The sequence below is a fragment of the Nakaseomyces glabratus genome, chromosome K (genome assembly GCF_010111755.1).
Source record: "Nakaseomyces glabratus chromosome K, complete sequence".
Classification (NCBI taxonomy): domain Eukaryota; kingdom Fungi; phylum Ascomycota; class Saccharomycetes; order Saccharomycetales; family Saccharomycetaceae; genus Nakaseomyces; species Nakaseomyces glabratus.
In genome coordinates, this window is record NC_088961.1 from 936,985 (window position 1) to 957,139 (window position 20,155).

A 20,155-nucleotide genomic window follows, 5' to 3' on the forward strand; every position below is an offset into this window, starting at 1 on the left:
TAAAAAATAAAGATTGTATAATGCTCTTGCTCTTTTCTAATATGCAGTGGTTGATAAGTCCTATGAATTAGTAACGTTCTTTTAATCTTGAAGCAACAGTACGTAGGTTACCGTAGACTTTACCTGGTGGAGAACCCAAGATCAAGCTAACAACGGCTTCTCTTGCCATTCTGATATGTGTGAACCCACCCAGGATATGTATTTTGGAATCTGCTAGCACGATTCTAGTTCTGGTGGCATTCTCAATGGCGAACTTAGTCTTACCATCTTTACCTGCAATACGGCCGATGGCTCTCGACAAATGGTCACCGGTAAGTGTCTTCACGTCCTTAACTTCAAAAGTTTCAATATACAGATCGTCCAACCTTAGTAGTGCGATAGAATCATCCAGATCAAAACCCAGTGTGAAGGCCTTGATGAAATCAGCACCTTTCTGTAGAGCACCAGGGTCTGTTGTATGCTTTGGGTGAGTACGTAACTCAACAGTTCTGGTCTTCAAATTCATACGAACTTGCAATTTCAAGTGATCCACAAGAGGAGGGTATATCTTGTTCCAACTGTTCCGCAATGGCGTCATTCTGTGTGGTGGCACAGGCACTTTTCTGGACTCCAGTTTAACCTTAGTCGTGGCCTGGTCCTTAGCTGCGCCAAACCTTGGCTTTCCAGATTCATCCAAAACAACACCAGCTGCCTCTTTCTTGCTCTTCTTTGGTGCTTCTTCCTCCATATCTTGGTCAATCAAAATTTCATCATCATCCTCATCAATCATAGCCGTTGGTGCCCCATCACCAAGAATTCGGCTGGGACCAGCAGTAGCTTCTTCTTGTCTCTTAACAGCAGTTGGCGCAACCATTATTCCTGAATCGTCTGTCCTCTTGTTGTAAGTAACCTAGCACCAAGCTCATCGAGCACAGCAGCTGTTATATACTTCTTCACAAGCTCATCGCAAATTTTTTTTTTTGTCAAAATTTTTCAGGTTCGTGAACCAAGCGATGAGCTGTGAGGGACCAGCAAGGGATCACCCCGGAAAGAGCTGTCAAAGCTTTAAATGAGTTGTGGGATAAGTTGATCGGTGATAACTTCTATAGTTTGTTCTGGTAGCCATAGCAAGCGGTACAATGATCAGGAGGAGAATAGTAGGTTTTTTGCGGCGGCCTCTAGGCTCTGAAGGAGGTCCGCTTGTGTCACCTATTGTGGGGCTAGTGAGACCTCTGGTGTACCCCGTAAACCGAGCAGCAAGCCCAGTTACAGCGGTAAGCCCAGTGGTGAGGCCTGTTGGTATGAGGTTTATTTCTGGGCCTGTTGAGCGGGAGGCTATCCGTGCCGGTATATCAAATAATACTGATTTCCTCCATGTTCAGAATATACTGTTGCAGAAGGATCAGGAACGGCAGCGGCGGGAGTTGTTGTTGAAGGATGCAGATAACTTTTTTGAGCGGTTTAAAGTGAAGACTAAGTGGGTCTTGATACGTGGTAATAGACCGTTTTCTAAGGATGAGATCTATACGTTGTTCTCATGGTTGTTGTTGTCGCAGATAGTGTGGATTGTGGTCGGTACCACGACTTTTCTCTCATTGGTTATCATGGCTTCCAACACAATGTTTGCTAAGGAGTTTGTTGGCGAGACACTTGGAAATATCCTAAACAATAATAAATACATAAACGGGATCGATTTCACTTTCAAGGATGCTATGGTGCCCGAGTGGAAGAAGAAGATGATCAGATTCCATAATGTGACGATGAAGTCGAATGATAAAGATGACACTAAGGGTGTATCTATGAATCTGAAACTAAACCAAGTAGAAGTGTCTCTTTCCGTGGTTAAATGGCTATCTGGTAAAGGGCTGGTCAATGATATATCCATTTTCGGTATATCTGGAGATATTTCCATAAATGACAAGAAAGAAAGTAATGTGGAATCCCTGATAAACTGGGTCACGGAATCTAATCCAACGTATGAGCTTAACAACTTTACCATAAATGACTCGTCCACTGTCATTCATGATAAGGCAAATAACAAGCATCTTAATATGAATATATACTCCCTCGTGATTCCAAGACTGCGATTTGACCATTTGCTCACTGATATTTTTAGTGCTGATGTCCTTGTCGGTTCGGTAAATGACTCCTTATTCAACATTCACAAGAGGCAAAATAAACTGCTGCCAGCATTTTTCTCTGATAAAGGTAGGGATAATAGAAGCAAGACCATCGATAAAAATGAGAACGACGGTAGATTTACTAACTTAAGGCTAAATGCAATCAATATAAATGAGTTGAATTTGAACAGGACAGGTGCATTTAATTGGATAGACGATGGAACTATTGAGATATCAGCTGACATTATGATCCCCAATACAGATGAAAATAACGAAGGTAATGGGCTGAAAACATTACTTGGATATCCGGGTGGTGATCCGCTTGTAAATAAGAATACACCTGAGAATAAGTATGTGGTCATTGATGTTAAGTTTAAGTTTAAGGACCTAAAGACAAAATTCCCAAATGAAGAACCCAAGCTATCGTCAGGCGAAAAAATACTATCTTTGAATGAACTCAAACCAGTAATAGCATATGTGAATTCTAGATCAGGTTTTATTCATTTTTTAACGTCTCTGGAAGACTCGAATCAGAGTAGGACAAACGTTGAAAGCGTTGACGACAATAAAAATTGGGGCTTGTCTAATATATCTATCAGAAGGAAAAAGTCATACCCAAATACTACAGTAATATCTTCTAAGCCATATTGGAACTCTACTTCTGAAGATAATGAGAGGAACTTGCCGTTACCATTAAATCAAGAAATAATCAAGTTCCATAATATTTCTGTTCAAGATGACAATGAATTGGTATTACGATGCCGTATAGTTCAAAACGTTGAGCAACTTGAGAATTTGTCAAGTTTAAAGATATCAAAGATGTGGGATACAATTACGATGGAAATGTACATGGACTTGCTAAAGGTTGTAGAGGACTGGGAATATAGAAACAAGAATGACTGGATGAAACAATGGGGCGCGACATTTGCGTCGCAGCTATTGTTAGTTGGATTCGGTGCAATGGTATAATAAATCGTATGTGTTCATTAATTTTTGCAACACCCAATGATAATGTAACGCCGTTTATGAATTTTGATCTTTAATTATCGTTAATAATTTCGTTTTGGTGCCATACCAAAACAACATGCTAGTAATTTGATTTGTTTTTATATATCTGTTTATAGTGTTACAATGAATACAATATATTCTTATCTCTCCTAAGATCAGAACGCAACATAGATCATGATGAGAAAACATGTATGGTGGTAGGTCATGCTGAATTTATTGTTTCGGTACTTTCTTGACGGGCATAAAATCATTGACAAGGTCCTTCACGGAGACAGGATTCGACATTTCTTGTGACTTAGCACCTATCCCAAGACCCTCTGGGTGTATCTGTTCATGCGGAAGCTTTTTCGAATGCGACTTACTATCCTCGAGTTCGTTTTCATCTGTCCAGCCCATACCACGCAGCATAGCTGCACCAAATTCTTCGACAGGCATCTCTTCATATTCTTTATCTTCCACTTTCTCAGGTAGAGCTTCGAGTTCCTGAACTATAGAATCATCGCCGATGTTGTTCTTTGCTCTCTTCAAAGCTATCGTTTCGGATTCTGCGGTAGCCAGTTCAATCTTCCGCTTCTTAGGTTTCTCTTTCTCTCTCTCATCAGCATAGTTATACTGTGTCAACGATACTTTATCATCAACACTGGCTTCACTGCCAAATAGTTCACTGTCACCTTTCGGTACTTTCTTCTTCTTCTTGTTCTTCCCTAGCTTCAACGAAAACATCACCTGCTATAGACTTCCTTTTGCTCACTTCAGGTCGTAGCTGACCATTGCCATTCCAAGATCAAGCATCAGCCATCATTATCAATATGAGCCCAATTCAGTCACTACTCTTTCCAGCTCATCGATGCGACCATTTGAGATACCCTATTATTGTTACTCTGTACGACTAGGTGGCAAGGGGTCCCCTCCACCTTCAGTAGATTGGAAATTTCAAAGAAGAGCAAATGAAGCATATAAAAGGAACGCATTGAGTGTATAGCGGTCAAATGGTGCAGGGAATCAGGATCCAGATCAACTCATAGAGCATATTGCCGCTTAAGGAGAAGCACATATACTTTGGTAAGTTGCAAAGAAGGTAATCTTTTAGGTTGATCTTTTGGTTAAAGCGAGTTAACAAGTGTTTCAAATAAGGAAATGGAGGAACTAGGGATCTCGGGTCCATTGGAGAGCAATGGACATGCTAATGGTAATGGTGCTGGCAATGGAAATGTGAAATCATATGCAAATTTGCTCGAGCAGCTCGGGAATAGTAAAGTATTTAGCATGCAAGGCAATAACGATGTTTACCTGCGTTTGAAAAAGCTTGAAAAAGAATTAGAGCTGCTGAGCTTGCAGGAAGAATATATCAAGGATGAGCAGCGACATTTGAGACTCGAGCTAAGTAGGGCTCAGGAGGAAGTGAAAAGAATTCAATCTGTCCCCTTGGTGATAGGTCAATTCTTGGAAGCAATTGACCAGGATACAGGTATTGTATCGAGCACAACAGGTATGAACTATGTGGTAAGAATATTATCTACATTAGACCGTGAGCAATTGAAGCCTTCTACTTCTGTGGCTTTGCACCGTCACTCAAATGCCTTGGTCGATATATTGCCACCTGACTCCGATTCGAGTATATCGGTTATGGGAGAGAATGAAAAACCAGATGTTACATACGCTGATGTCGGTGGTCTAGACATGCAAAAACAAGAAATAAGAGAAGCTGTGGAATTACCATTGGTACAAGCAGACTTATACGAACAAATAGGTATTGATCCTCCAAGAGGTGTGCTATTGTATGGTCCTCCAGGTACAGGTAAGACAATGTTAGTTAAAGCTGTGGCAAATAGTACAAAGGCTGCATTTATTAGAGTAAATGGTTCTGAATTTGTTCAGAAATACCTGGGTGAAGGTCCTAGAATGGTTCGTGATGTTTTCAGGTTGGCAAGAGAAAATTCTCCTTCGATTGTTTTCATAGATGAAGTGGATTCCATTGCTACGAAACGTTTCGATGCTCAAACTGGTTCTGATCGTGAAGTTCAACGTATTTTGATTGAATTATTAACCCAGATGGATGGTTTTGATCAATCCACTAACGTTAAAGTTATTATGGCTACCAACAGAGCAGACACATTAGACCCAGCTCTTTTGAGACCTGGTAGACTTGATAGAAAAATCGAATTCCCATCTTTGCGTGACAGAAGAGAGCGTCGTTTAATTTTCGGTACAATTGCAAGTAAAATGTCTTTGGCACCTGAGGCAGATCTTGATTCTTTGATCATCCGTAATGATGCCATATCTGGTGCAGTAATTGCCGCAATTATGCAAGAAGCTGGTCTACGTGCAGTCAGAAAGAACAGATATGTGATTTTACAAAGCGATCTTGAGGAGGCTTATGCTGCACAAGTTAAAACCGACAGCGATGTTGATAAATTTGACTTCTATAAATAGGCGAAGTATACATGTCATCCTTCTATTTGTATAAATAATATATTTGTCATTGCATCACAACTGATTTCAGTTATATACGATGATTATTCTAGTGTTTTGTGGTAGTAGTTACGATAAATCAGAGTGATACCTTGTATTCAGACAAGCCGATAATGTTCTGAATTCCACTATCCAAATGATCTAAATCAAGATGTGGAAATACTGAATTCTCTTTTGTTACAAGATACGTTTGGTTTAACGCAGCGACATTAGAAGTCATTGAATTTGGTACTATCAACCGAAGGCTTTTTACACCATTTATCCTAAAGTTTTGAATTGCTTCCAATACAAGATCAAAATCACAACCTTTCAGATCAACAACATGGTTCGTTTTGACGTTGAATTGAACTAGATCCAAGTTTTCAATATTGTTAACAATAGAAGTGGTTGATACTGTCAGTATATCATTGTTGTACAACCAGGTTGGAGGCGAGTACGTTTTCCACCATATGTCGATAGTTAAGTCCTGTTCAGCGTTAATATTGGATATCATTGGTATCACTCCTCCTTGGTGGAATATACCCATTATTATGCACATCGCTGCATTGAATACCAACCATATCCTAAATAAATATGGTCTGTATCTAAATCGTGTTAGTAATGTAGAAAATAATGGAACTACTGGTAGCAAGAATCTTAGTTCCTGGTGTCTAAGGGCAGATAGAAAGAATAAAGATGAAATTATACTCAACAGCGGTAAGTTTAGAAAATCGTTCTTGGTATTTCTTATCATTAAAAGGCCAGGGCCTAATATAAGTGGTATATTTACCAGCAAGTGAGTGTATCTTGGATGCAGGCCATGTTTTGCCAAGTTGTCCACATTCAGATTATATACCACATTCTTTAAAGGGGCTATTATTATTTCATCAGATTCGTACATGAAAGTGTCAAAATAAACTATAATTGAAGTTGATAAAGTCATGGAAACAGCAATAACTACCATTTGTATCCACTTTCGGTAAAGCACCTTTAGAAACACTTGAATGGATGGAAGTAGTAAGAAAGCTGGAAATGAAATTCTAGTGAAAGTCCCTACTGAAATCAAGAACCCAGTTGACACCAACTGCAGTAACCCAGCCTTATTCGATAGTATATCTGTGTAATTTGAGAGTACCAGAAGTAATAATATTGTCTCTAATGAATTTGAAAATGAATGGCACTGGTAACACCATGTTATGTAAGAGGATAGGATAAAGACTAGTGCTTCATTTACTCGACCTTTATTTTGTAGTTTGTTTTCGTTTACCAGCTTTGGGAGAGCATAATATAGTACTGATAAATACAACATAAAATTGTAAAATCTTATGATTCGGAGAATGTTCAAGGGGTTTTGTACTTTCAGTATATCTCGCATAAGGTAAAACAATGGACCATAAAATGCATATAGTGGGAAGTAACTTCTTGCGTTATTTGTTGGCTCAAACTCCCATGGCACAGTTCCGCTTATTCCGTAGAATTTTATCATGAGCATCTCCAAAGTCTGGAAATGCTCATCAGGGTGTATATAAGATGGTTGAAGTGCAACCACCAATCCAATTGCGGGAAGCAACCAAATCAATTTGTTGTCCATCTAGTCAAAAATTCAGTTATTAGAGAAGATTGGAAAGCCCCCAGAGCCTAACAATATCAGTGTTGATGGACTGTTTAATTAGAAATTCATATCAGTTTAATTGTATGAACTGCACTTATCGGTCTAAAACATCTCATCCATCTCATCCATCAGCTGTATTGGCATTCACATGTGCTGTTCCAGTGCTAAAAAGTGTCAAAAAGTGAAAAAAAAAAATCGAATCAAAACTGTTTTGCGATGAGGTTCGAAAGATTGATGTTACCTGCTTTGTTGCATAATAAAGAAGTAATAAACCGTTCTATTTTAATAACCACGACATTTAAAGTCATTCCTTTGCCTCTAGAGGTTGTTTAGAACTCATACAGTCCAGGAAATTAATAAGATAGTAGCGTAGAAGGAAGATTGAAGGTAAGTGAAAAATAAAGGGACACAAATTTACAGTAATACTAAACCATGGGTTATTTTATTCCTAAGGAAGCTATTGCTAATTTGAAGTACTATAAGTATCAAAGTGAAGACAGATCCTTGATCTCTAATTACATTTTGCGACCATACTGGAGATGGTTTTCGCAGCTGTTCCCAATGTGGATGGCACCAAACTTGGTTACACTATCTGGTTTAGGTTTCATTATCCTAAATGTGCTGACTGTGTTGTATTATGATCCTTATTTAAACACAGAAACGCCCAGATGGACATACTTCTCCTATGCCCTAGGTTTATTCCTGTACCAAACATTTGATGCTTGTGATGGTATGCATGCGCGTCGTACTGGTCAATCAAGCCCATTGGGGGAGCTATTCGATCATTGTATTGACTCTTTGAATACCACCTTATCCCTGTTTCCTGTTTGTTCAATGCTTGGTTGTGGTTATTCTATGATTTTGATTGGTACACAATTTATGGTTCTCGGAAATTTCTACTTGAGTACATGGGAGGAGTTCTATACCCACAGATTGTTTCTAAGTGAATTTTCGGGTCCTGTTGAAGGTATTTTATTGCTTGTCTTCCAGTTCATACTATGTGGTCTTTTTGGTACTCAGAGAGTTTGGCACACTAAACTGCTATCGATTCACTTACCTTTGACTATTGGTAACTCAGATATTTTCGAATTGGAAACTGTTCATTTGATGATCTGTTTTTCTACATTTGCTCTATTATTTAACATTCTTGCGGCAACTAGTAATGTCTTCCAGTATTTCAAAGAGCACAATAAGAAGAATGACATGGAAGAAGTCGAGGCTGAGAAGAAAGAAGCCATGATTGCCCTTATGCCATTCTTTATTTATTTTGCTACTGTTTTCGCTTTAGTTGCAGTAGATAACTTGTTCATTTCATTCCCATTTATCATTTCAGTTGGTTTGACAATGGCATTTGTTGTGGGCCGTATGATTGTTGGTCATCTAACTAAGCAAAAGTTCCCATTAGTCAACTTTCCAATGTTTATCCCAATCTCTCAGTTGATCATGTACATAATTTTCGTTTGCTATTTCAAATCTGATAGAGAGACCATGGTATTGGCTTTATTGTGGGGTGGATTTGGTGTCAGTCTAGGTATCCATGCGATGTTCATAAATGAGATTATCTATGAATTCACCACCTACCTTGATGTTTATGCCTTAAGTATCAAACATCCAAAATCTACTTAGAAATTTGGATAACTTATTAAAATAACGTGATATAATTCAATGCCATATAAACTTATAAAAGTACCTAGCTATTAAAGCATAAACTTCAGATATGTGTATAAAGAGTCATTATAAGGTCTCTATAAAATATAGTTGTCTGAGCAACAGCCGATGCTAAGGAGATAGAAAAAATTGAAGAAGAAAGTACCTAGGACTTTTTTTATTGCTATGTAATATTTGCTTGGTACCATAAACGGCTTATGTACAAGTGAAACTGATAATTAGGTAAAGAAATAATATCGAGAAAAATTCATGTGTTTTAGTACATTATATTGCAACACTGGAATCAAAGTTCTTCATTAGGTCGTTTTAGTTCCATCCTGGTAACAATTACTGAACCTTTGCAAGTCAAAGATCCTCTCGTCAAGTTAAATTGGCAAAGTGTACTTTGTTCTAGTCGGAAAAATGAGAGCAAAGCGTAGCAATGATGAAATGGCATGGAAAATTACCTAAAAAAATTGATGATCATGTAAATTTGGAAACTTTGGGAAACAAAAATAAAGTAAATATTATTAAAATTTCATTTGAGTCTCATTGGATTATGCTGTGGCAACGGTGTTTTTCTCATCACCTTGGGCCAAGATATCGTTAGCGTCCTTTTGTAGGTCAAAAGTCTTCTCCATCTCAATCAGTTGCTGTTCAGCCAAGATGGAAAGCGATAGAGGCACACCTAGGAGTAGCGCAGAAGTGGTCAGAGTCCATGCCAATCCACTGCCCCTGGTGAAAGCAGACTTTATAATAGAACAGGAAGTGGAGAAAACAGCACAAATTCTGTTCTTGTGTTGTGGTGGAATAATATCCTTCAATGCTTTGACTCTATCCAAGAGAGTCTCGTTCTCATCAAAATCATCTTCAAAGTCACTGTCATCTTCTTCATCCTCAACTCTAGCGCCTTTAACTGCAACATCACCTAGACCAGCTGGGGTAACTGGTGGATCCTGGACTGTGTCCTCCTTAATTTCTGTTAATTCAACCATTTCTTATAAAGGATAAATGTCGTGCGTCCCTGTAGTCTACTATTCAACACTAGAGAGGTTCTTGTTCTATTGTGCATAAAATGGAGGGCCCCACCACTAGTATTCAAAATGCTCTCTAATTATACTGCACTTTCCAATGATTTCCTCTTTGTTCAAGCTTTTTTCCAAAAAGTCGTCCAGTTGACCAGTATAACGTTAATAGTGATATCAAGCAGGCCAGCATATAGAAATATTCCTAAAAGATATTACTTGCAAGTTGATACCTAATTATCTCTTTTTTAATTATCGTTGTTATTGCAGTCAATATAATGTACATAATGTTGTATATATGGGATGTATGGTGGTAATACAAAGAGCGAATTCAAAGAGCATGGCTATTATTTTTTACTCTTCTTAGATTTTTTGCTCTTCTTAACAGCATTCATTTCCTGTTTCATTATGCTGTCAGCACTTTCAGTGGTTCTTTTCTTACCTGTCTGCAGGCTCACTACACCTTCACTCTTAGCAGCTTTCTCTAAACTCTTCTTGGATTTCTCCCATTCTTCGTTATTTTCATCTATGGCATATTTGTTCAAGTTCAAAGAGTTGATCAGTTCTTTCTGTTTCTCCTTCATGGCCTTGATAGCTTCCGAACCAGCTTCTTCAAGGTCTTCCTCCATTTGGTCAAAAGCTTGAGCTGCATCATAGGTGGTGATATCCTCACCGTTCATGTCAGCAAGTTCGTCATCCTGTTGCTCGGGCAGCTGTTGTTCAATAGTTTCACTCAGTAGATTACGGAAGTATACTGAGAACTTCCTCATAATCTTGGAGAACATAGCAATTGTTTGGTTGGATGGCAAGTTCAACTCCTTTGTGATGTCATCGATGCTCTTGTGCTGCAAACCGATAGCAAGTAGAATGGCACTCTGTACACTCGACAGCTTGACGCTGTCACCCATCTTGTCACCAAAGTATAGTATCGATAGCATTGGAAGCAAATCTACAATAACATGGTAATCCAGAAGATTGTTTGCATAGCTGTCTAATCTCTTTAGATCGAATGGGGAGAAAATGTCATCCAGTTGACTCTTGGTTAGTTCTTTGACGGTATGCTGTTCCTCCAAGGTCTTGCCCGGTTTCTTACTACTTTCAATTACACCAAGCGCTTGAACTGCTGTGAATTTGCTAAAGTCGTACGATAGAAGTGATAGGAACCTCTTTCTGAAATCATTGGCGAATTCGACTAACCAGTGAGATTCTCTACCTTCTAGCACCTTCAACATAACACAAGTGTGTTCACCAGTAAGCTCATTGGCAGTTTGACGTAAGTATACTGGAGCATAATCATTGTTCTTCCAAAACTTATGTAGTGCTGGTGTTAGACCATATGATACACCCAGGTAATGTAGGAAGTGTGGTGGTTGCTCTGAAAGTTTTAGAAGCAAAGGTGGCAACGTCTTAGCGTCCCTCAACTTGACTTCGTCCTTTAGTAAGTTGGCTTTTTCTAGTTCCTTAGGATCAACTCTCTTTAAGGAGAAATCTCTAGGTTTAGTATCTTCAGAAAGATCAGTAAACTTACCTTCAAAATAGTCCTTCAGTAGTTCCATTGCACGCGAACCGTAACCCATAGAGGAATATTCAGGGTTGGTGGCAATTCTAACTACTCTTGCACCACTTAAACCAGCAAATTCTTCATCTTGGAATTGTTGAGAGACTAGCCATGGGATAAGATCACCACCGGCTCTTTGGCCACGAGATAGGGAGTTCCTCACACTGCTTTTAGAGATTTCACCTTCTAGAGCAATCTGAATTACACACAGAGGATCTGGAATTCTACCACCATCTTTTGGATCTATTGGAGGCAATAACACAAATAGCTGATGCGCTGGAGCATCACTCATTAATTGCAAATCATTTGGAGAATTCTTGTAGTGGGAGGAGACATATAGAGCCATCATCTTCTCCAAGAAGGATTCCGAAACAGGGTGATAAGAAAACAGAGTGTCTCTATTTACAATGAACAGGTTACATTGGCTTGGGTGTGGAGTACCTCTAGCGGCAAAACGTGGGTTTTTGATCAACGTGACATCTAGACATAGAAGTTTATTCAACCATTTTTCAACTGGATCACCAGGAGCGTATCTGATAGGTTCATCCAATGAAACTTCCTTTAATTGACGGCTTAGGTGACTTCTAGTATCCTTTTGTGAATCCCTCGACACTACAGTTGTCTGAGTGGCATCATCAGTTGTCTGCACCGTTTGGGTACGTAGTTGTTGGATAAGCTTTAAGGACAATGATCTACCGGTACCTTCGTAACCATTGATTGTGGAGGCCATAAACACTAGATAAGGACCCAGCAGGTTTTTAACAATTGGTAGTGGGATTGCGGCGGCTTCATCGATTACAACCAATTCAGCTTGTCCCAACACATATGAGTCCTGGGGCAGTATATATTGGATTGTCTGTCTATGGTCTCTCTTGATGTCAACCCTGACAATAGCCTTGTTGAAGTCAGGATTAGTAGATTGTATAATGTCGTAGTCGGCATGTTCTTGATAGCCAAGAGCATCGAAACCTTTGAAGATGAATTCGAAAAGCGTCTTTAAATTTTCTGGCGATGGAGATGTAACGAATATATTAGAGTAACCGTGAGCTACTGCAGCAGCAATTGCGATACCTAGCGCTGCAGATTTACCTCTACCTCTACCGGCAGTCAATGCCACTGTGGTGTTCAAAGTTTTCTCTGAGATGGCATCGATAAATGACAGAATGGCATGTGCTTGGTTCACAGTTCTTGATAATGACACTAAGGAGCCCGCAGGTTGTACATCTTCTAGCGATTCTTTCAAGTCCTTCAATTCCTGTTGTTTTGGGGTCAATTCGTCGGAGTCCGCTGGAGGAAGAGCCTTAACAGACTTTGCACCTGAGATCGGTAGTACATTCAGCTCATCGTCCACTACCAGACAGTTAGGGTTGGAACCCAGCGACAGGATAAATCTTTCATTGAATCTTGCCACCACATCATCGTGCGCCTCGGTACGGTATCTGGAGTGAATGTCCATAGTCATAGTGTAGAGCTGTTTCAGCGAGGACATAGATTTCAGCAGAATAACCACTATACCACCACCTTCGACAGTCTCAATTGTCCTGGCCAACAAGTTCGGAGTCAAAGCTTCGAAATCCTGCAGGATACACATACCGTAAGTGTTACCTAGAATTTTCTCCGTCTCCTTATAGTATACGTATCTGATGTTCTGGTTGGAGATAAATGTCTCGAAGGGGTCCATTTCGTTGGCCTCCCTGGTGCCTCGCTTGATCTCCTTCTTGATCTTGTTCTCTCTTTTCTTCCTGTGAGAAGTGAACCCGAGCAGCTTCTTCTTGTACGCCCACAGCACAGACTTGTTCATCTTCAAATCAGCACTCATCATCAAATAGTGCAAGTTGGGCAGCTGGTTCCTGGCTTTGTCACCAACAATGACAAAGAACGACCTCTGCTTGGTCTGAACACCATTCCTGATCAGCGCCGGAACACGGGAGTCAATAGCTTTCTTCGCCATCTTTCACCTTTCTCGCAATGTTATTACTTTAAGTATGATATATCTTGCCAAGAGGTTGCTACAAAAACACAAGGACCCAAGTCAATTGCTAGTTTCCCATACTACAGGCTCATTTTAATAGGCGATGAGATGAGCTCATCGCAAATTTTTTGAAAAAAAAAAATTCGAAGCTTTCAGGGTAACAATGTACGTAGCCGGGGAGCCACCCGTTGAAGCTTGAAAAACCACCGTAGAAAAGCCGAAGAAAAGAATGAAATTAAAAAAAAAAATAGATTGCGATTTCTGTGGATCGAACACAGGACCTCCAGATAACTTGTTGACCGAAGTTTTCGAATCTTCAGTCTGGCGCTCTCCCAACTGAGCTAAAACCGCTTAGTAAATTCGTTGAGGACTTCAAATAGCGGTGGGGTACTGTACTAACAAATATATATCTTGGTACGGCGTGCTTATTTCACCTGCATCATACACTATGCTCGACGGGACACCAATGCTAGTGTATAATAGAGTTGCAGTAAAATGCTGCTGGAAGTATCCATTTCTTTCGTCACGACTATAGCTATCCGTGCCAAGAATACTTGCCTGTAACTAGGTATATAGAGCAATTATGTGTATGTCACACTAATTTTAATGTTTTGGTGGGATCATCAGAACATCTGGAAAAAACTCGATGCGATGAGCATGATAAATTCTAGGCATGCATGATTGAGACTAACAATGATATAAAGCAGTTTATGATAACAGTTTAACCCATAACAACAATAAAGAGCGACACAGCTGCCATGAGTGAGGAGAAGAAGCTACAGTTTGTCACTGAAGGGCAGGCAGATGTCGAGAAGCAATCTGAGAGGGAGGAAGCTATACAAGGTGCCATTGAGACAGAACGGAAGAAGCGTGTGAGGAAGACGCTGCGGGACCAACTGCGAGCCAATGCCATTAAGAAGCAGAAGAAGTCTAACAGGGAGAGCGCGGAGGTCAAGAAGCTTAACCAGCTGAGCAAAGAGGAGACCCGCTATTTCAAAGAGCTCGAGAAGAACAGAGAGCAAGAGATACAGAGACTGACACAGTTCCACAAGGACAAGGATTACGAGTACGAAAAGAAGCGCCAACAACTGCTGAGCCGGTCCCCTGACAAGCAATCGGGTAAACCAGACACACTCTCATCAAACCAGAACAACGGCTCCACGGAAAGAGTTATTTTAAAAGTGAAGAATAAGAATAGACCAAGACTGGTAGTGAAGAAGTAACAAGAGACGAGTTCTTTACGTAACGAAGTTTAACCTTAGATTGCCCGGTGAATGACGTATTAAACAGTTCCCCCAACAATGGTACCAACTCTTTACTAGAACCCTTTGACCCACTGCTTGCTATAGTAAACATGCAACCACGGATTCTCCGAGTGCACACTGCCCCATGGGGTACTCAACACTATAGAGGTGGAAAACCAGTTGTCTGGTGGCTCCAGGATATCTTGAAATAGAAAGAAGGCAATAGAAGTAAGTAGAACTCGCAAAGGTACATACGAAGCATCCGTATAATTGTCTAATAGCGAATAGCCTATTCAAAAAGTATAAATAAGAAAACAACTTATTCATTTCATCAGTTTAACAAACATTTTGAACCTTGAAAAAGTCTTGAATCATTACCCTTAAAAAGTTTTATGTATTAAATAGGACAATTCAAGATTGAGTTGAATTGATCAAGAAACATTAACAACCTAACTAACAACAATGTCTATCCCTGCCACCATGAAAGCTGCTGTAATTGATGGTGACCACCTTACCGTTAAGGAGGTCCCAGTCCCAGAAGTCAGAGACGGTATGGTCTTGATCAAGACCAGAGCTGTTGCTGGTAATCCAACTGATTGGAAGCACATTGTTTCTAAGATTGGCCCACAAGGTTCCATCTCCGGTTGTGATGTCAGTGGTGAGATTGTCAAGATCGGTGCCAATGTTGACACTTCCAAGTACAAGATTGGTCAGAAGGCCTATGGTTTGACCCATGGTTCTTCTGTCAAGCACCCAGACAATGGTGCCTTTGCTGAGTACTCCTTACTTGACCCAAAGATTGCCTATTTCCCAAACCAGGATATCACCATGAGTGGTAAGGATACCATTCCAGAAGGCACCGTCAAGTACTTTGAAGATGGTGCTAGTTTCCCAGTCTCCCTAACCACTGCTGGTGCTGTTCTTCACTCTAACTTGGGCCTTGACTTGAAATGGGAGCCAAGCGAACCTCAGAGAGACCACCCAGTTCTATTTTGGGGTGGTGCCACTGGTGTTGGTCAATTGTTGATCCAAGTGGCTAAGAAGATCCATGGATTCACCAAGATTGTCACTGTTGCTTCCAAGAAGCACGAAGCTCAATTGAAGACCTACGGTGCAGATGAAGTCTTCGACTACCACGATGCAGATGTCATTGAGCAAATCAAGAAGAAATACCCAGACTTGCAAATCGTAGTCGACTGTGTCTCCAACGAAAACACCATAAAACAAGTCTACAAGTGTGCCACCGAGTCCAAGTCTGCTACCATTGTGCAATTGACACATTTGTCCATAAAGGATATCCCAGAAGAGGACAGAAGAGACAACAAGACCATCATCGGTAGTATGCTGTACTTGGCCACCGGTGAAGACGTCCCATTCGGTCCGGTACACCTGCCAGCTGATCCTAAGTTCAGAAAAGATGTCGAGGAATTTGTCGCTTTCATCAACCCAAGAATCAACGAAGGAATCATCCACCACATCCCAATTAAAATCTATAAGAACGGTCTAGACGACGTCCAACAGATCCTAGACGACATCAAATTCGGCAAGAACTCCGGTGAGAAATTGGTTGCCATCCTAAACTAAATATTCTCAGTTCTCAGTAAATAATTATTCAAGTTCTGCTTAAAGTATATAAATAATACAGCCCAAAATACGCCATTAACCGTGTACTATCGTCCTCTATATTGAGATAACATACAACGAGGCCAGCCCATCGCAAAATTTTTCAGAATGTTCGCCCGGATCAGCCGGGTCCTCATCGTTTGCCAAAATTCTCAGCAATGGGCATAGCAATAGTATCGATGAGGTTTCAGGACTGTCATATTAATGTAAGCTGTTGGCAGTGGGAGCCCAAGGGCTGTTATAATTTCTGATTCTGTTTCTCTACTCATTGAATAGATACATTCACTGTATATCACATACACAACAAGAATAGTACAATAAAAAATGTCCGAAACAATTGAAGGCGGTGTCAAGATCGACAGATTGTCCCCAGGTGATGGTAAGACTTTCCCAAAGCAAGGTGATCTAGTGACTATTCACTACACTGGTACTCTAGAGAACGGTCAAAAATTTGACTCCTCTGTCGACCGTGGTTCTCCATTCCAATGTAACATTGGTGTAGGCCAAGTTATCAAGGGTTGGGATGCTGGTATTCCAAAGTTGTCCGTTGGTGAAAAGGCTAGACTAACCATCCCAGGTCCATACGCTTACGGTCCTCGTGGTTTCCCAGGTTTGATCCCACCTAACGCCACTTTGATCTTCGACGTCGAATTGTTGAAGGTTAACTAATCCAAAAAAAAATATCGAAGCTTTAAATAATTACTAGCAATACTTTTATTATAATTTGCTTATTTGCGCTTTACAACCTTATCACATTACCCATTATAACGATTTATATAGGTCCAATATAATAAACTCATCCTAATGACTTCTTCAATCTGGGACACAAACCATTTTACATGATACCGATACATCCGCCAACCGTTAATCTTTGGCGGAGTCCGCTCATCACAGTTATTCTAAATACCAGACGAATACTAACGTTTTGATAATTACACGCTATATAACCCAGTACAAAAGTTTTGTGAACTGTATGGATTTCTAATATTACAATATAGTCTATCACAAGGGAGGGAGGGGGTGGGGGGGCATTGATGATCCATAGTAAAGACTATTTCTTGTTCCGTAACCGACTTGACATACGTGTTGGTTGTTGAACAGCTTTTTTTGCGTTCTTTTTTCTCTTCTTTTTAGGCTCTTCTTCTTTCTCCTTTTCGGCAACTACAGATTGTAATGCAGCCGAATGCCTTGTCCTCTTCGCCAATGGTTCATCAGGTAGTTTTGGCTTCTTAGTCTGTTTTTGAGGTGTATCTTTGCTGGAGACTGCTTCAGGCTCCGGTGTGGTGGCCTGAGATTTTGAAGCTGGCGCTTCAGTAATTGCATTTGACGTGGCACTTCTTCTACTTCTGCGAATGCTCATTTTCTCATCCAGTGTCTCGTCCTTGTCCTTCGCTTCTTCTTCTCTTTGTCTTTTTCTTGTCTTTGGACCCTCAATCTTTGAATCTACCAGTTTCTCATCCTCATTTGTGTCTTTATCTTCGGTATTTGCTGCCATATAATCCTGTTCTTCGCTACTTTCATTATTAGTTTCCTTAACCGTGGCTTCCTCGTCATTTTTGTCCTCTATATCATTATTAGATCCTACTTTAGTAGTTTGATCTCCTACAACATCGTCGCTTGCATCATTATCTTTTAAATCAACTTTTTGATTATCATTAATCCCACTATCTTCCTCGGTCTTTTTCCCTTCTTCTAATTTCTCGTTACTTTCTCCTTTGTTGTCTGAGATGTCTCTATCATCATTTGCTTCTTCTGAATTTACTTGTGTGTCTTCATTGTTTTCATTCACAATTGATGTATCCTGGAACTCGCCCTTGTCCTCACTTTTGATATCCGAGTTTCCAATTGGAGCTACCTCAACTTTATCCTGCGTTTCAGATTCCTGTAAAGTACCGTCATTTGATTCTCTATCAATTGTAGTGTTTTCAGTGACATTATCGTTTTGTAGCTCTTGCTCAACATCATTTTTAGCTAATGCAATATCTAAATCAGACTCCTTATTCTCTTGTTCTTGATTATTAGAGTCGCTCGTAGTCTCCTTTTCATTGCCTTCATGAACCCTAAGCTCACCAGCTTCAGAGGTGCTCTCGATATCCTGTGTTTCAGTTTTCTTCTCTGTAGGAGCAGCTTCCTTAGTGTCACCATCTGGTGTATCTTTATTTGCTAGTGCATTTTCTTCTGTGATTTGTTTGCCGTTGAGTTCAGATATTGGAGACCCTTCTTCACTATTCTTATTTATCTCAACATCGACTTCTTCTAATTGATTGCTATCATTCATATTTGACGACTCATCAACCGAGCTTAACGTCGATGTTTCCTCATCATCTTTTCTGATCTCACTTTCCTCACCACAATTAACACCAGCTGCAGTAGTTGTCTCTTTTATCTCTTCAGGTATTTTCTTTGACATACTGTCTTCTTTAATTGGTTGATTGGTCCCACTAGTTTCATCTTTTTCGAACTCGTTGACTTGTGTTTCGTGTGCAGATTTTAAAGAATCATCATTCACATCATTCGCTGGGGATCTAGAAGAATGTTGTTCGCTTGTTTGAATTTCTTGAGCCGTATTCTCTTTCTTATTATCACCTATTGTAGCGCTTTCATCCTTACTCTGTTCGGTATCTGATACTGCCGACTTATTTGTATCATTATTATTCTCAATATCATCCTCTGTGGGCAAGCCTGTTTTTTCATCTTGAGTATTCGATTTCTCGAGCTCTATGGCTAACTCTTTTTCCCCTTTACCACTATGCATCGAGTTCTCTTCAATCTCGTTACTATTTGTAGCTTTGGAAAGATGATCCACGTTTGAAGTTTCTTTACTAGGTATATCTTCTTTAGATGATATATGAGCTGGCTCCTCTGCAACACTCTCACTATTCCCTATACTTTCATTTCCAACATCCTTATCAACCTCTATGGCTTTTTCTTCATTGTTGTTTCCGCTCTCTTCGACATTGTTTTGTTCTTGAGTTTCCAGTGGAGTATCTGGCTCACTCTCTTGGTGAGCATCCGGCATTTCTATATCATCAAAATTACTTATTGTGTTATCAGCTGTCTTCTTTGGAGTGCCTGTAACCTTTATCTCTTGCGCCATATCGGCATTACCTTTGCTGCTATTAGCACTGAATTGAGAGGTATCTTTAATACTGTTTTCTACGCCAGAGACAAAACTAGAATTCTTGGTATCCTGCCGAACAATTGATCTATCGGAACCAATTGTAAAAGAGTGGTCATGATCAAGTGTCCCTTCGCCCAGCGTTTCCGCGAGACTTCGCTCGCGATTGTCATGCCTCTTGGTGTCTGAATGATCCAGATCAGGAATATCTAATTGCAAAGAACTCGTGTCATCATCTGCACCGCCCACATCTCTTACACCGTCCTCGACTCGGCCAGCCTCGTCAAGGTCGTAATACTGACTGAGCTTCCGCACAACATCCTCTATAGTGAAAACTTTGGAAATACGGCGTCGACTAGTATCCTTTTGCAGCATCAACACAGGGTACTTCTCTGGATTGTTCAGCCTATCCACAATCTTTTTGACATTACCCACATTCTGACTCCCACAGGGCTTAAACTCAGAAACCCATCGAAACAGCCTGATCTCATCGACAATGCTCCAATCCATCGCGTTTTCCTTAAACCCCACAGTATCAGGTACTTTTAGCTCCCCTTCGATAGGAAATAATAGCAACGGCCTAATTACTGTATTTTGATCCGAATGCTATTACTTTCATAGAAACCAAGCAATAGATGGCCTGCAATTGTATTCATTGCTATGCGTTGACACCTATCCATCGGGCATCTCACATCAGTTTTGTTGTCCGCAACGAAAATCTTCCTGGGAGAGTCCTTCGAGGGACGAAACTTCTAACTTCAGACCTATAACAAGCAGCAATAACTAAACACCAGTATT

At 40.2% G+C, this 20,155-nt stretch overlaps 12 protein-coding genes and 1 non-coding gene across 13 annotated transcripts; 6 read left to right on the forward strand and 7 right to left on the reverse strand.

Annotated features, from left to right (window-relative positions):
• Positions 1-67: 67 nt before the first annotated feature.
• Positions 68-853, reverse strand: PNO1 (Pno1p; the record flags this gene model as incomplete). Its single annotated transcript, XM_448631.1, has 1 exon — positions 68-853. One exon carries the CDS (start codon positions 851-853, stop codon positions 68-70), a length of 786 nt encoding a protein of 261 aa, XP_448631.1.
• A 265-nt stretch (positions 854-1,118) lies between these two features.
• Positions 1,119-3,068, forward strand: MDM32 (Mdm32p; the record flags this gene model as incomplete). Its single annotated transcript, XM_448632.1, has 1 exon — positions 1,119-3,068. The coding sequence occupies one exon, from the start codon at positions 1,119-1,121 to the stop codon at positions 3,066-3,068; it is 1,950 nt and encodes a 649-aa protein (XP_448632.1).
• A 252-nt stretch (positions 3,069-3,320) lies between these two features.
• SPP2 (spliceosome ATPase-activating subunit SPP2) lies at positions 3,321-3,830 on the reverse strand (the record flags this gene model as incomplete). The annotated part of the gene is made up of 1 exon (XM_448633.1): positions 3,321-3,830. One exon carries the CDS (start codon positions 3,828-3,830, stop codon positions 3,321-3,323), a length of 510 nt encoding a protein of 169 aa, XP_448633.1.
• Positions 3,831-4,244: 414 nt separating this feature from the next.
• RPT3 (proteasome regulatory particle base subunit RPT3) lies at positions 4,245-5,540 on the forward strand (the record flags this gene model as incomplete). Its single annotated transcript, XM_448634.1, has 1 exon — positions 4,245-5,540. One exon carries the CDS (start codon positions 4,245-4,247, stop codon positions 5,538-5,540), a length of 1,296 nt encoding a protein of 431 aa, XP_448634.1.
• Positions 5,541-5,658: 118 nt separating this feature from the next.
• Positions 5,659-7,149, reverse strand: SMP3 (glycosylphosphatidylinositol-alpha 1,2 mannosyltransferase; the record flags this gene model as incomplete). The annotated part of the gene is made up of 1 exon (XM_448635.1): positions 5,659-7,149. One exon carries the CDS (start codon positions 7,147-7,149, stop codon positions 5,659-5,661), a length of 1,491 nt encoding a protein of 496 aa, XP_448635.1.
• Positions 7,150-7,602: 453 nt separating this feature from the next.
• CPT1 (diacylglycerol cholinephosphotransferase) lies at positions 7,603-8,796 on the forward strand (the record flags this gene model as incomplete). The annotated part of the gene is made up of 1 exon (XM_448636.1): positions 7,603-8,796. The coding sequence occupies one exon, from the start codon at positions 7,603-7,605 to the stop codon at positions 8,794-8,796; it is 1,194 nt and encodes a 397-aa protein (XP_448636.1).
• Positions 8,797-9,374: 578 nt separating this feature from the next.
• On the reverse strand, positions 9,375-9,812 carry TOM22 (Tom22p; the record flags this gene model as incomplete). The annotated part of the gene is made up of 1 exon (XM_448637.1): positions 9,375-9,812. The coding sequence occupies one exon, from the start codon at positions 9,810-9,812 to the stop codon at positions 9,375-9,377; it is 438 nt and encodes a 145-aa protein (XP_448637.1).
• A 377-nt stretch (positions 9,813-10,189) lies between these two features.
• KRE33 (ribosome biosynthesis protein KRE33) lies at positions 10,190-13,351 on the reverse strand (the record flags this gene model as incomplete). The annotated part of the gene is made up of 1 exon (XM_448638.1): positions 10,190-13,351. One exon carries the CDS (start codon positions 13,349-13,351, stop codon positions 10,190-10,192), a length of 3,162 nt encoding a protein of 1,053 aa, XP_448638.1.
• A 274-nt stretch (positions 13,352-13,625) lies between these two features.
• Positions 13,626-13,723, reverse strand: tF(GAA)6. The gene is made up of 2 exons: positions 13,687-13,723; positions 13,626-13,661 (listed from the first exon to the last, which is right to left on the reverse strand). It is a non-coding gene; the product is annotated as a tRNA-Phe (tRNA).
• Positions 13,724-14,130: 407 nt separating this feature from the next.
• On the forward strand, positions 14,131-14,595 carry FYV6 (Fyv6p; the record flags this gene model as incomplete). Its single annotated transcript, XM_448639.1, has 1 exon — positions 14,131-14,595. One exon carries the CDS (start codon positions 14,131-14,133, stop codon positions 14,593-14,595), a length of 465 nt encoding a protein of 154 aa, XP_448639.1.
• Positions 14,596-15,078: 483 nt separating this feature from the next.
• On the forward strand, positions 15,079-16,200 carry GVI51_K09515 (uncharacterized protein; the record flags this gene model as incomplete). The annotated part of the gene is made up of 1 exon (XM_448640.1): positions 15,079-16,200. The coding sequence occupies one exon, from the start codon at positions 15,079-15,081 to the stop codon at positions 16,198-16,200; it is 1,122 nt and encodes a 373-aa protein (XP_448640.1).
• Positions 16,201-16,563: 363 nt separating this feature from the next.
• Positions 16,564-16,908, forward strand: FPR1 (peptidylprolyl isomerase FPR1; the record flags this gene model as incomplete). The annotated part of the gene is made up of 1 exon (XM_448641.1): positions 16,564-16,908. One exon carries the CDS (start codon positions 16,564-16,566, stop codon positions 16,906-16,908), a length of 345 nt encoding a protein of 114 aa, XP_448641.1.
• Positions 16,909-17,290: 382 nt separating this feature from the next.
• Positions 17,291-19,867, reverse strand: EAF7 (Eaf7p; the record flags this gene model as incomplete). Its single annotated transcript, XM_448642.1, has 1 exon — positions 17,291-19,867. The coding sequence occupies one exon, from the start codon at positions 19,865-19,867 to the stop codon at positions 17,291-17,293; it is 2,577 nt and encodes an 858-aa protein (XP_448642.1).
• Positions 19,868-20,155: the final 288 nt, after the last annotated feature.